Source organism: Vitis vinifera, chromosome 7, assembly GCF_030704535.1.
Source record: "Vitis vinifera cultivar Pinot Noir 40024 chromosome 7, ASM3070453v1".
Classification (NCBI taxonomy): domain Eukaryota; kingdom Viridiplantae; phylum Streptophyta; class Magnoliopsida; order Vitales; family Vitaceae; genus Vitis; species Vitis vinifera.
Window position 1 is genome coordinate 31433890 of NC_081811.1, and position 14386 is coordinate 31448275.

Sequence of the window (14386 nt, forward strand, 5' to 3'; positions counted from 1 at the left end):
GCTCTTAAGCTCGAGGATGGGTCACCCAAATGATGGCTCTTAGAATGGGCTCGCAAGGTGTGATGTCAAATGCCATAAAAGATTTGCCCTACCCTCTCTAAATACCAATTGGTTTTCAAATGAAATGGTCAAAGTATGATCCAACTATTAGTATCGAAGCCTTGTTTGGTGGGAGGTCATGTGTTCGAACCTCACAATCGCAAATTTATTTACCCAATCTATTAAGCCGATATGTAAGCCCAAACAACCTACAGTTAGAAATTACATAGGGCTAGCGATTCCATAATTGAAAGAGATACTACCTTCCGCATCCTATGATCCAGAGGCTGTACTTCAATTGCAAGGTATGTGTCAACATCATCAGCCGTGACAAGATAATTTGGTTGCTTGGCTCCTGTCATCAGAAACTTCTTAAGATCCATTCTTGAGTTAGGACAAAAAATGATGCTATGAAAAGAAAATTTCCAAAGAGAACTGGGGAAAGAAAAATACCATCAATGTAATTGACAGATCCATCTTCCAAATGGCGTACCCACTGGCAGTGGAAATATATAACACAAATATTTAAATAAGGAATATAAACATCCTACAGAAATACTTTCTGATAGCAGGCATTTTAAGGCACATCCAGAAAATTCACTAGTAGGTGAGATACAAGCAACGAGAGAGTTTCTATCCTGTGCACACCTCAAAGTTACAACTGGTTGTTCCATTAATAGAGTATCCACATGCCTGGAGCTCCTGTCCTGGAAGAGCATCACCAGCAATTTGGAGATCCCTTATTGCTGGTAAAGGATCATCATCTGCAGCTGCAAATTGAAATGTATTTAATGTGCAATAGCCAAGTCAAAAAAAATTCTTAAATCTACAACTAAAGTTCAATGTTAAATGATTTTTCACCTTCAGAAAAAGATGAAGAAGGCTCTTCAAGAACTGGTGGTAAATAAGGAGAATATGAGCTGGGATCCTCAAGTGGGGCCGTGTAAGGAGAGCTTCCCGAAACCCAATTTGTTGAAGGTTCTCTTTCAGTCTGATGTCCCTCAGCATCTGGATCATCCATCTCAGTGCTACTGACAGGATCACTGAATGTTACTTGTTTGCTGGCGGTTTCCTCACTATATCGTGTAGCACGTGAATCACCATGAGTGCTAGTGATCTGTGCAGGTACTTCTTGGGCAGCAGAATTCCTAGAGAACAGCAGAAAGATTGAAGCATGGGCACCACATTAATAAAACCAGACCATGTGTATTTGTGTGCACACTCTTCATAACATACTATTACTGTTAGTTAACCATTTAGCAATCAATATATATATATATATATATATATATATATTTAAAAACAGGGAAAGACAGATAACAATTTTGTTAAAAGACACCTAACAAAAGAGGGCACAATCCTAGCATGCAGAATATATGGAAGGAGCAATCAAACCAACACCCCCACCCCCCCCTCCCTCTCCAAAACAACCAAAACAAAACAAAAAAGAAAAAGAAAGGAAAACAACAAAAAATAAACTAAGCACTGCTTTCCCCTAGAAAAGCTCAAGGTCCCTCCAATATCAATAAAATCAAGGAAAGAAGCACTCACATCCACCAAAGAATTCAAGAAATTTAGCTTGTGAACCTCAAAAACTGTGCACTCCTTGAAATCTATCACAGCAGCTAACAAGCTAAAAGAATCTGATTTTTTTTAAATAATAGAAACAAATATTTCATTGCCATGAAATAAGTATAAAAACAAGATGAGAAATCTTCCTCCATAACACAGTTTACAACATAAATCTAATGAAAAACAAGAAAAACCAGCTACCCTAGAAAGCAATGGTAATTACACAACTAAAGCATTTACAATTATAAAATCTCATAAAGGTAGAAGATCCCCTAAAAAAAGCGGTCAAATGTTTGGCACCTTGTTTTGCTATCAAATCCGTCATCTCATTAGCTACGCGAGGAATCCAACAAAAGAAACACCCCTCTCTGAAGGTATAAAAGTGTAAGCAAAGCCACCAACCAAACTTCCACAAGCCTCTTTCTTATTCACCCAAGATAAGACCACCACAAAATCTCCCTTTATTGTTTGTGGGAGGATTCCTAATCCTTCTATTGTACTTCTTTATTCCTAATTCAATATATCACATTGTTGTACTGGATAGACCCTCAGCTTTGACCAGCTTCAAACCTCCAAAAAGGTTAAAACTTTTGCCTCATTGGTCAAACCAACTCCAAGACGGTCCATGAGCGTTCCTCCAATTCTTAAACATTCTGGGTTACCCAAAGAGCACCCATCAAAATTCAACTTCATAAAATCCACTACAAGAGAAGTTCATACAGGAAGTGTCAACGAGAAATAGATTAAATCTCATATTGCCTTAAAATCCTCAAAAAATAAAAAATTAAATTAAAAAAAATTTAAAAATTAAAAGAGTATCAAGCCATAGAGGCTTGATTTAGGTGGCAAGATGTTAGGGTTGAGATAGCCTAGGTTCTGGGTTAGATTCTACGTGCAAAAAAGAAAGTAACATATCTATAAAATAAAATAAAAAGGAACATAAAAGAGTTTACTTAGCCCTCAAGAATTTCTTTTCAATTGGAAAATGAACTTTCAAATATTCTAGTAATCAATTCCTTCCATAACATCCAGCAAACTGTTGTTGGCTAAGGTATTGTCAAGCCACTTTCAATAAATTCATCTAGTTATTGGAAGCACCCAGCCCATTCCAAACACTCACTGAATAAGCCCCATATGCACTGAATCTCTCCACATACAAAATGCATCTATTCTTTTAAATATAACATTTACTTATCGAGTATCTGTAACTGAACTCTTTTTCTGAAGGATAAATTAAAAAATCACAGGGGGCAAACCCTAGTACAGTGGGGAATACATGGGAAGTCCAAAGTAGAAAAAGGAAAAAGGAATTAAAGAAAGCAATTAAAAAAACTTACCAACTACAATAGAAAAAAAGTTCAAACCACCAAGCACAACCAACATCAAAGGACATCGCCAGAAAAGAAAAATGTAACCATACTACAAATTGTCCTCGCTTTAGGTATGCCTATTAGAGAATGACAAAGATGCAAAAAACTCCAAGGGACTAACCAAGTCCTGACAAAATAGTCATTTGAACTTTAAATAAATTAGGCAACCTGATCTTGCTCCAAGATGTCAAGTGTTCTTCTAAAAGGTTAAGTTCTTTTCTATAAATCAAAAATCGTTACAAGGTCAGAAAATCAAAATGAGTTTGTCTCTACAAACCTTCTAATACTCCACCTAATTTCCATGTGCACTGGAAACCTTGAAGATCTTCCTAAAAGGGTGACAACAAATCCATTGGCTGACACCAATATCTTCTCTACAGTTCCTATGGAATCCACTTCTATCCAACCATAATTACTGTTTTTATGTTTTATTTTTTATTTTTTGATAGGAAAGCAAAAATTATCATTAACAGCCCCTGGAAAAGAAGTGCACTGAAGTACCCGAACGGTATATAAAGGGTGTAAATGAAAATACCAATGACAGAGAACTAAAACACAACTCCTTTCCTCACATAGTACCCAACCAATCTACAAAGTCAACCATAATCATTGACACCCCATCTACAAACATCTTACTACATCAAAAGAGTACAAATAAACATGGATTTGAGTGTTTTGAGTCACTTTTAAATGATCTTAAAATTCTCCTTCCAAATAGTCCAAAAAAATACAGAAAGGAGCAACCTTCCAAATCTTCTTCCACTTTTTCTCCAAAAAGAAACATGCTAACCTAAGTCTAACAGATGAAGGCAACATCCATGACACCAAACAAAAGGTAAAAACCAGCTGCTGTAAAACCTTGCTTTAGCACAATAGAGAAGAATGAGATCTACTGTTTATTCCTCACCTTTATAACTAAAAGCATTTATTTACTAATATTCATCCTCCCCTTTGTAACTGGTTTTTTGTCCCTCAAGTTGTTCCCAAGTGAAAAATCCCACTTTCCTCGAGACCAAGAATTCCAAATTACTCCCACAGGGGAAGACATTGACCTTCTCAGCATTCCAAAAAAGAATAGAAGGATCTGACCATATTGAGCATGAGAAAAAGAAAAATCCCAACGAGTTGCCAACACCAAAGGAAAACACAATAAACAAACCTTTTCCAATGACCATCCACTAAACCGTAGTTGTTATAAAGAATCCTAACCTTTGTTTTCTATCCAAAAAATTATTGTCTGTAGCTGACGTAGCACTAGGCCAAAGCACTCTACTCCTCACTTTCTAGCTAAGGCACTCATGGGAAATAACAGCATATCTAAAACTTCTTAATAAGCCATCCACAAAATTCCCCAACTGTGGAAAACAACCTCTTTCAATGTGCTGAATAGAGGAATAAATGAAAAATTATAAACTGACTCTCCACTAGTTACACACATAAAACATGTTAGGGTAAGCATCCTATAAAGCATTCTGACTTGAAGCATTTCATATCCAACTGTTTTGATTTTAGGTAAGACTTTGCTTTTTCCATGATAAGTTAACTGAAAGGGGCAATAACAGGTTATCATACTCAGAAAGAATCTGAAAAGAAGGATTTGGAAGAGAAAAGATTCCTTTATCCAAAGACCATCAGCATCAGATATATAAACCTTTCAAAGAAAAAGCAGAAGATAAGAAATGTCTTCACAATTCTCAAAAGTTCATAAAAGAATTCAAAGAAGGGAGAAGAGAAGGAAAGGGGGAGTGGGGAGTGGGGATTGGGTTGGGGGGGGGGGGGGGGGGGGGGGGGGGGCGGGCGCGGAGAGAGAGAGAGAGAGAGAGGATGAACTCCACTCATCAACCTCCAAAAAGAAAATCATAAATTTTCCTCTATGATAAGCTAACAAAAAAACTTTAGGCAACTGCTTCTTTATATTCAATCTGAGCTTTCATTGCCAAGAAGCATCTGCAAGCAACAACTGACCATCTTAACAGAAACAAAAACATTCTTCTGAGTCTAAGATACTCTCTCAATCGGCAGCTTTATAACAATACCTTGGCTAAAATCTTTGAGGCACAACCTACCTGCAGTCTCTAATGTTAGTCCTACCCCTTTTTCTTGGGGATTCGTAAAATAAGTGCAGCATTAAGGCTCCTCTCAAACCAACCCAACCCATGGACCTCCTCAAATACCCACATCATGAGCTAAGCATTTCTGGAATGAGGTTATTGTACATCTTTTCCCATAGTAGGTAGACTTTTATTGCCCTTTTTAGGTCCACAAAGGCAGCAATAACCTCATTGCAATGGTCTTTCTAGGCATCAATAAGACCAAATTCAACCATCAAACATAGGCATAAATTTGATAGAATCTTGACAAATTTCCTCATCCTCTCACTAATTAAACTCTTCTAAAACCTTACCATTGAACAGTTGGGTCATGTTTTTTCCCCCAGTCAGCACTAATCATCCCGTGAAGGCCCTCTGTTTCTACACCAATCCTAAAGTAATCAAGTGATATTAAAGCTGCTAGACAAAGTGGAATTTAAGAGCACAGGGTGCAAACAAAGAAATATAAAGAAAACAAAAGCTGAAGCTGCAGCAACCAGCCTTAGCTCCTAGAGCAGAACATAGAGCCTGAAAAGTCCAAAATGGAAAAGCAAACTATGAAGAATCTTAGACAACTCCTTTAAGTTTCAACATTGAGACCTCAAAACTTTAAAAGGAGTTGTCTTAGATCGTTTTTCATACTCGGCGTATACTAGCTGTGTTCGTAGGGTGCACCCCCTCTTTTAGTGCTTTTTAATAGATGTTCTTTTGTCCAAAAAAAAAAGGTCCTCCTACTGAGCTCTCTCTTGATAAAACAACCAACACATTGAAGAGCAGCTAGTTCCCATCCAGCTCAACATTAAATCCTTCATTGATAAAGAGAACCCCAAAAAGGCCAATAGCAAGATTCTTAGTTGCCAAGTCACTAAGCAAACCAGAAGGAGATTATTGATATATTATATTAGGTTGACAATTTTGTTCCATTTCTACATTAGTCTGATGCATCATAATTTCAAGGGGTCTTACTAGTATCCAATCAACATCAAGCAATTTTAGAGTTGATAATTTTCAAGGTATTTAAGTTATTAAAGCTTATGGAATCACTATGGCATGATTACTAAGTACATATTTCGGAGAAAGCATGAAAAAATGAAGTTGGAAAACTTGAAAATGGGATACATATTTTGGGGAAAGCATGAATAACAAACTTGAAAAACTCGAAAATAGGCAGAGCATTCAAATCAACTGGAGGACGTTCAAACATTGCCCAAGGAATGTTAAAGCGTCCACCACTTCAAATGCTGGACTTTCCTTTGGTTGTTTTTAATTTTGTTCTTCATGTTTTAAAGTGTTTTTCTGGTAAGTTTTATGAAACTATAACTTTCCAAATATATATCCTAGGGTTTATATAAAAATATGAGAGGTTTCAGATAAAAAAAGAAGCACAAGAGCATTGTCATCCTTTTTTAATAGGCAAAGAGAAAATATATTAACGCCTAAAAAGAGGGTGCAACAAGGTACACAAGAGCATAGTCATCCCTCAGCCCTAATACTCCATCCCTCAACCTTTCAAGAGTGATCTTGAAAGAACTCTTTAGCAAGGAAAATAAGGTGTTTGATCTGCTAGCCTCAACCCAAGGTTGAGGTGTCCACTAAGGAGCAAGAGGTGTTGCATCAAGCATGTGAAGGTTTGTGTAAGTGTTGATCAATGTAAGACCTTGTGGAGTAGGCACATCCAAATTAGCTAAATCTATGTACATTCCTTTCAAGTTTAGCAGATTTGTTGGCAGTCAATTGACCATCCATGGTTTTTTGCATCTACAAAGTTTCTAGAAAACTCAATAGGTGGTTTTTCCATGTTAAATCCATTTTTTATCTATGTGATTGATCATACTTAGGTGTGGGATTGATCAACTTTTAATCATCACTAATATATTGCTTAAAACAATTAAAATCTAGATAAAAACTAAAGATTTCAAGGATATCTTGCTTGGACTACCTATTCACCCCCCTCTAGGTAGTTCCATCAATCAAGACAAGAAATTACAAAGATGATTGGAAGATTCCTCATTTCTTTTGCACATAATATACTAGGAAGTTGGACACACTCTTCTTTTCCCAAAAGAAAACCCATTCACAACCTTTCTCACATTGATGCCCACATGGAAAAAAAACCCATCTTTGAATGGGCACCTACCCACCTTGATAACCTTTTCTGAAGAGCACAACCTTGGAATGGATTTTACTCTAAAAAATTGATCTGCGCTTCTAAGCCCCACATCATAACATTGGTCCTTACATGCCAACCTTTTGAATTCCTCTATTAATATTCAATATTCATATCATCTCCTTATACAAATTTTTTAATAGGCAAGCCATATATATATATATATATATATATATATATATATATATATTTTTGATAAATATGCGCAAAATGTATTAACAAGAGGCAAAAAAGTCACAAAGCATACAGGGAGTATACAAGGTAGCTAAGGCCTCGCAACCAAAAGAAGAAGAAACAAAAAACTCACCAACACTTAACTGGAAGCTAACCACTCCAAAAAGCCTATAAGGGAGAGCAGCTCCTCTCCAATATACAATTTAGCCCAACCCCATAAATTACAAATAAAAGAATTTTTAAGCTTCTGAATTGCTAACACCCCCCCTAAAAGCTAGTTTATTCCTCTCCTTCCAAACCGTCCAAAAAATGTACAGCGGAATGGGTTTCCAAATCTTTTTCCTTTTTTTCCCCACAAAAGACCCCCTCCAACTAAATAAACCTCCTTTATAGTTTCTGGAAAAACCCACTGAGCGCCAAACAAACCAAGAACAATATCCCACAGCACTCTGGCCACTATACAGTGTATTAGAATATGATTTACAGTTTCCTCTTCGCAACCACACAAGAAACAACAATTAGGAAGTTGCCACTCTCTTTTCTGAAGTCTATCAAGAGCAAGTACCTTCCCCTAAGTGGCTTCCCATGCGAAGAATGCAATTTTGGTTGGGACTTTATCCACCAAAATGTTACTTTTTGGAAAAACGACGGCAATGGGGCTTACCAACAAGCTGTACACTTTCTTGACTCTAAACTGCCCGTTTCTTCCTTCCTTCTAAAAAACCGAGTCTTCCTCCAAAGTAATCCTGTGACCCCTCAAAACAAGAAGCAAATTGTCTACCATATTCAATTCCCAATCATTAAAGTCCCTAAGAAACCTTAAATTCCAGCTGCCTTGGCCGAAATTCTGGTCCCACATCTCATCCACTGTAGCATTCTTATGAACAGCCATAGCATAAAGATGCAGGAATCTTTGGGACAGCACTGTACACCTACACCAAAGAACAGTCCAGAATTTGATTTTGGTGCCTTTTCCCACTTTAAACGCCATATTTTCCTAGCACCAAACAGATTCCTTCAAGATCTCCTTCCAAACCCCTACTCCAAACGCCCCATTTGCCTTCTTTGTCCTCCAACCAAGATCCTCTTGCCCATACTTAAGTTCCCAAGAAGTATACAAGGCGCAACTTAAGTTCACAAGAAGTATACAAAGCACAAGGTGCAACCTAAGTTCCCAAGAAGTATACAAGGCGCAAGGTTAAAAGAAAGGAGAAAACACATGAGACTTGTTTGTCTAAACCAGTCTCATATTTTCAGTGAAGTCTAACAAGGAAAAATTAGCGTCCCCTGTGACAAGTTAGTACACAAGAAGAAAGACATAAAAAAATCATTTTTCACTACTAACTCCGACCACTACATTGCTTCAAACATTCTTTGTTTCACCCTTTCCAAAAACCTAGAGTAGCCATAGTGGGGTCATCTCCCAATCAACAATGACCTTTTCCCAAAGAACTCCCATGGGATCCCATAAGCACCTCCTTTGCTGCTAAGGATTCTCCAAACAGGAAGAAAATCAAACAACAAAAACCGAAAGACCAGTTGTGATGAATTAGAATATGACCCATAGATCCACTGTTTCTTTGCACAGGCAACACCCATTAACCAAGGATCACCCTCCTCTCATAAGATTATTGAGGGAAAAAATCTCACACTACCTCCCAAACAAATTCAGCTTCTCCAAAGGTATCTTACAATTTCAAATCACTTTTGACTGGAAACAAAACAGTTGCACCCGAAGGACCAGAACTTAGCTCCTTGTGGTATGATCTAGTTGTGAAAATTCCTTTTTCTGGGAAGCCTTGTGCACAAACTTGTCCTTATAACTAAGTTCAGACGTACAATAGAGAATCTGCATCCTCCAGTTCCCAGGAAAAAATGCCACTTCTCACTCTAGGATTCCAGACACCCCAAGACAGCTCATCAACCCAGAATCCACAACTCATGCTTTGTTAAAAGAAGATTAACAAAGGAAAAAATGGAGTACTCTCTCTATACCAAGCATCAAGTCCAAAACTTAGGCCTTTGACCCTGCCCCAAAGAATATGTACTCTACATTGAAATCTTCCAACCCGTTCCTAAGAGCTTCTCAAAAGTCCGTGCCATAAGCCTCCCTCAACACTTTCCAATGCCAACCCCCCATTTCCCATCCTCCTCCCTTCACCAAATCTCCAAAGCCACTTCCAAAGTGGAGCTTTCTTAATAATAGATAGCCTTCTAATGCCCAAACCATCCCTGAATTCCCAACACAAACAGTATCACATCCAACCAAGTGAATCTTCCTTCCCTTGGTCCCACCGCGCCAAAGAAAATCTCTAAATATTCCCCAACTTGTTTCTAACTTTTCCAAGATCACAAAAGAAGTAGGAGATCAAAGAGGTTGCTTTTTATGAGCATGAATCTCACAACCGCAGGTATTGTTTCCCACAAGAAGGTAACCTTTCCTTTGATCCCACACGAAGTTTGACTTAAGGAATGAACCAAATGGCAAAACTAAAGCCCAACTATATGACCAAACCTCGCTTGTCAAAATTCCCAGATCTTCCATTCCTCCCATTGAAATAAGTTCATTCATGTCCAAGTTAATCCTAGGCCCTGAAATCACTTCAAAAAAGAGAAGAACTGATCTTAGATAAGGTAGCCACTCAATATTTGATTCATAAAATAGCAGTGTCACAACAACAGAATATGGGAAATCTCAACCTCATGAGCACCTCTTCCTTCCAATTTGAAGCTACTGACAGAACCTCTTCCACAGCCACTGATATAAAGCAGCTTACCATCTCCACATCAGCAGGAACAAACAAAGAGAGAGAATTCCCCTGCCTCAGCCCCTCAAACTCTAAAGAAACCTGTAAGAGGCCCATTGATAAAAATTGAAGCTGCACCATGGAGGTGCAAAAAATCTTCTCCATCCACTTCTTCAAAGCACCATACATCTTATCACCAAAAGAAAAGTCCCAATTCACATGGTCATGAGCTTGTTCTATCATCTATGCCTTGCACATCACCCATCATCAAGTTTTTGGTTTTAGGATTGATTAGTTTCATTGGTAATAAGAATTGCACCTAGAATTTGTCAATCATCTACAACAGCATTCTGCAATGCAGAAATTACCATTCCAACAACCTTGTTCAACCTCTTCAACAATCCGCCAAAATTTCCTCTCCTATCAGTATCAGCCATCCTATAGAAAATTTGGTATATATATTCCAATCTTTCAGCAATAGAATCTGGGGTTTCTATCTACATGTAGTCTCTTCCATGTCTAACAGGAGCCTAGTCTTGAATAGAAGAATTCCTAGACACCAGAAGATTGAGTTTTCTTGTCATAACAAAATTATAAATTGTAATACTCCAAATAAGCCATTGACTTATGATTTTGAATAGCAAAATCCTACTCACCAGAAGCTTGAGCACTCTAGTTGTAACAAAATAATTGATTGTAATACCCAAAATATTCCATTTGACCTCACCATATAGCATCTTGTTAACCCAAATAATAAGGCTACACAATAACATAAGCATCTGATGAAATATGGTAATGCAAACTCCAAAAACGAGCCAATAGCATCCTTGAACTAAACTGAATGGAAAAGCATCCTCAACATACTATTTGACAACAGGTAACAATCACAAAATTACAATATCAGATTCTTTTCTTCATATAGAGAGGTTCTTAGCAGTGGGTCCATGAGTACCAAAACTCTTCTTTCTTTACTAAATATGTTGTTTTCTTCATTCCATAAAATCAATTGATTTTTAATTTTGTAAAGAATAAGCTCATATTAACTTCCATTAGAAAAATTCTTAAATTAGAACATTCTCATAGTGAAGAAAAAGATTGCGGCAAAGTTTTGTAATGGAGATAACTGGTTAGAAAGGTAAAAGAGTGTAAACTTATCCTTTCCATAAATGGGGGATGGAGCTGTTAATCCAAGAGGTTAATCATCCAGTGAGGTTAATAGCATTTTTGGACAAGAACTCATGCATACATGACCAATCAACAAAGAAATTCAGTGAAAACAGAACCCACCAAAAAAAGCAGATGGTTGTAATTTGTACATTCAGTTCACAGTAGCAGTCTCCATTTGACCAGGCTCACCTGCTTGCAGGAGGCGAATACCTCCCCAAGTCTTCGGATTCCAAATTTTTTGCCATGCCACCAAAACCACTCTGATGGTGACCCGGTATATTCCAATTGGAGGGTGTTTGCACATCAGAAGAACTCGGTATCATTCCAGGAGAATAGGCAGGCTGGGGCACCAGTTCAAGCCCATTTTTTATCTGACAGAAAAGACATAGGAATTAAGGAAATCATTATGATATACAGTGAGGAATTATAGAAAAAAAGACATGAGCATACAGAAGTTGTCAGTGCTGCACCAATAGAATGAGGTGGTGACTGTGGAGAAAAGTTTGAGTGGTTCACATCAGAACGCCATGGTGCCAATTGAAATTGAGACTCCTTTAGCTTTGTCTATGACCAGAGAAAGGAAAAAAACAGAAAATTAGGACAATCCCAATACAATTCGGGAAAAAAGCTTTGCTCCAAGGCATCTCAAACTATCAAATCCCCAGTTGACTTTGTTACTTAATTACAGATCAAAATCAGAAAACTGCAACAAATTGTGAAGTCCATTTACATAACATACCTCAGTAACATAAAGCTTCTCTTGTAAATGCTTAAACAGAACCTGCAAGAGAGAAGTAAAAGGAGTCATTGTCATAGATGCAAATTCATAGAAAGAAATAGCTTCAAACACATTTATTCAGGCTAACATAATCTGTGGTTTTCTCTGTAAATCATAATGAGATAAAGACAGTATTCAAGATAAAGGCATCTTTAACTTCGTATTATATGGTCTTGAAAAATAATCAAATATTAAGAAGAAAACTTATCTTAAGTTATCTAATTACATGTCTCTATTTTTTATTTTTTATTTTTTCTATGAAAGATTCAGCATATCTGGTAAGTGTTAATAAATGACTTTTTGTGGGAGAATAAAATACTACCTCAGTAATAACGAGAAGGAAGACTTATTTGAAGCTTTAAGGACTTTTAAAATGCATTGTCTGTGTAGTTCACTGAGGACCCTGCCTCCAGCAACTGAAAGAAAGTAACATATGGAAAAATTTGAGAGGATATTTGACACTTGAATTGTCCCAAAGCCCTCTCATGTGTTTATCCAACTTAAGCCAAAGTTTTATTCAGTTTCACTGCAGGAATAATTCAAAAAGAGACTTCAGATGGTACAGTCTGTCCTTTTATCCCTTGTTGGTCTACCTTAAGTCCAAAATCATAAGTTGGAATACTAAAGGCCTTGGTTCCAAAAAAAAAAAAGAAGGGTAGTGAAGGATTTTCTTTGTCGTGAAAACCTGGATATTATTTTGTTATAGGAAACAAAGCAGGAGTCTTGGGACAGGAGGTTTGTAGGCAGTGTGTGGAGGGTCAGAAACAAAGAGTGGGCAATTCTTCCAGCTAGCAAGACGTTGGGAAGAGTGGCAATACTTTGGGATGCTTTGAGGTTTAAGTGTTCAGAGGTCATTCTAGGGTCTTTCTCAGTAACAGTCAAGTTGGAGTCAGAGGATGATGGGTCTTTCTGGTTATCTTCGGTCAATGGTCCCAACTTGTCACGGTTTAGAAAGGATTTCTGGAAGGAGCTTCAAGATCTTTCAGGCTTAACTTTTCTGAAATGGTGTGTTGGTGAGGACTTCAATGTCATTAGAAGAATTTCAGAAATGCTAAGAGGGTCCAGGTTAAGCCCAAGCATGAGGGATTTTGATGCCTTTTTTTTTTTTGATAAATAAAAAGGAAGTATATTAATAAAAAAGAGGAAACACCAAAAACCAGTGCCCTCAAAGTATACAGGGAGTATACACACCGCATTTCCTTACTTAGAGCCTATCCAGTCTAAAAAACTTAAAAGAGAAGAAGGGCTCAAAACTAAATAAACCCTGACCGAAGACCAAAGATTACATACAAAAGAATATTTCAATTTTTAAAGCAAAAGCTCCTCATTCCCAAAAGCTAATCTATTCCTCTCCTTCCAGACTGACCAAAATATACATAAGGAGCCATTTGTTAAGCCTTCTTACGACCTTTCCCCACAAACGCTCCATTCCATCCAAGAAGAGTTTCCTTCACTATACACGAAAGAGTCCAAGATGCACCAAAAATGGAGAAAAGAAGATTCCACAAGACTCGCGTCTTAACACAATGAAGTAAGAGGTGATCCACCGTTTCTACTTCAGATAGACAAAGAAAACACAATGAAGTAAGAGGGATTTTGATGACTTTATAAGAGATTGTGAGTTAATTGATCCGCCTTTGAGGAATGCGTCTTTCACTGTAAGAAAACCACATGTGCAAAAGGTTGGATGGATTCCTTTTGTCCACTAGTTGGAAACATGATTTCCCTCAATCCGTCCAAGAAGCACTTCCTATATTGACTTCGGATCATTGTCCAATTGTGCTAGTTACCAATCTGTTTAAGTGGGGGCTAACACCTTTTAGATTTGAAAACATGTGGCTGATTCATTCAGAGTTTAAGAATAATTTAGGGTGTTGGTAGAATGAGTGTTGGTGTGAAGGGTGGGAAGGTCACAAATTCATGAAAAAGCTTCAATTTGTCAAGTCAAAACTGAAAGAGTGGAATAAGGTGTCATTTCGAAACTTAAAAGAAAAAAGAAAAATATTCTTCTGGGCAATAGTAGGACTGGATGAGAAGGAACAAGATGGGAACTTTTCTCCTGAATTGGCAACAATGAGGTCTTTAAGAAAGGGAGATTTGGAAGAGGTGTTGCTAAAGCAAGAGGTGTTCTAGAGGCAAAATACAAGAATCAAATGGATAACGAAAGGGGATTGTAATTCTAAATTTTTTCATAGGGTGGCTAATGGAAGGAGGAACAGGAGCTTCTTTAAATCTTTGGTGTCAGAAGATGGGGTAACCTTAGATAACATTTTTTTTTTTTT

At 37.4% G+C, this 14386-nt stretch overlaps 1 protein-coding gene across 3 annotated transcripts in view; it reads right to left on the minus strand.

The window, feature by feature from the left end:
• The window catches only part of LOC100256285 (uncharacterized), a 72901-nt gene that overhangs the window by 32691 nt on the left and 25824 nt on the right, over positions 1–14386 (minus strand). For 2 of the 3 annotated variants that reach the window (XM_010654759.3, XM_010654757.3), the window contains 7 exons: positions 12066–12107; positions 11777–11890; positions 11516–11697; positions 901–1187; positions 688–809; positions 493–535; positions 303–394 (listed from right to left, as the gene is read on the minus strand). In XM_010654759.3, coding sequence (XP_010653061.1) covers positions 303–394; positions 493–535; positions 688–809; positions 901–1187; positions 11516–11697; positions 11777–11890; positions 12066–12107 — 882 coding nt within the window. The remainder of the gene's footprint in view (positions 1–302; positions 395–492; positions 536–687; positions 810–900; positions 1188–11515; positions 11698–11776; positions 11891–12065; positions 12108–14386) is intronic. The other variant, XM_010654758.3, reaches the window with a different exon arrangement.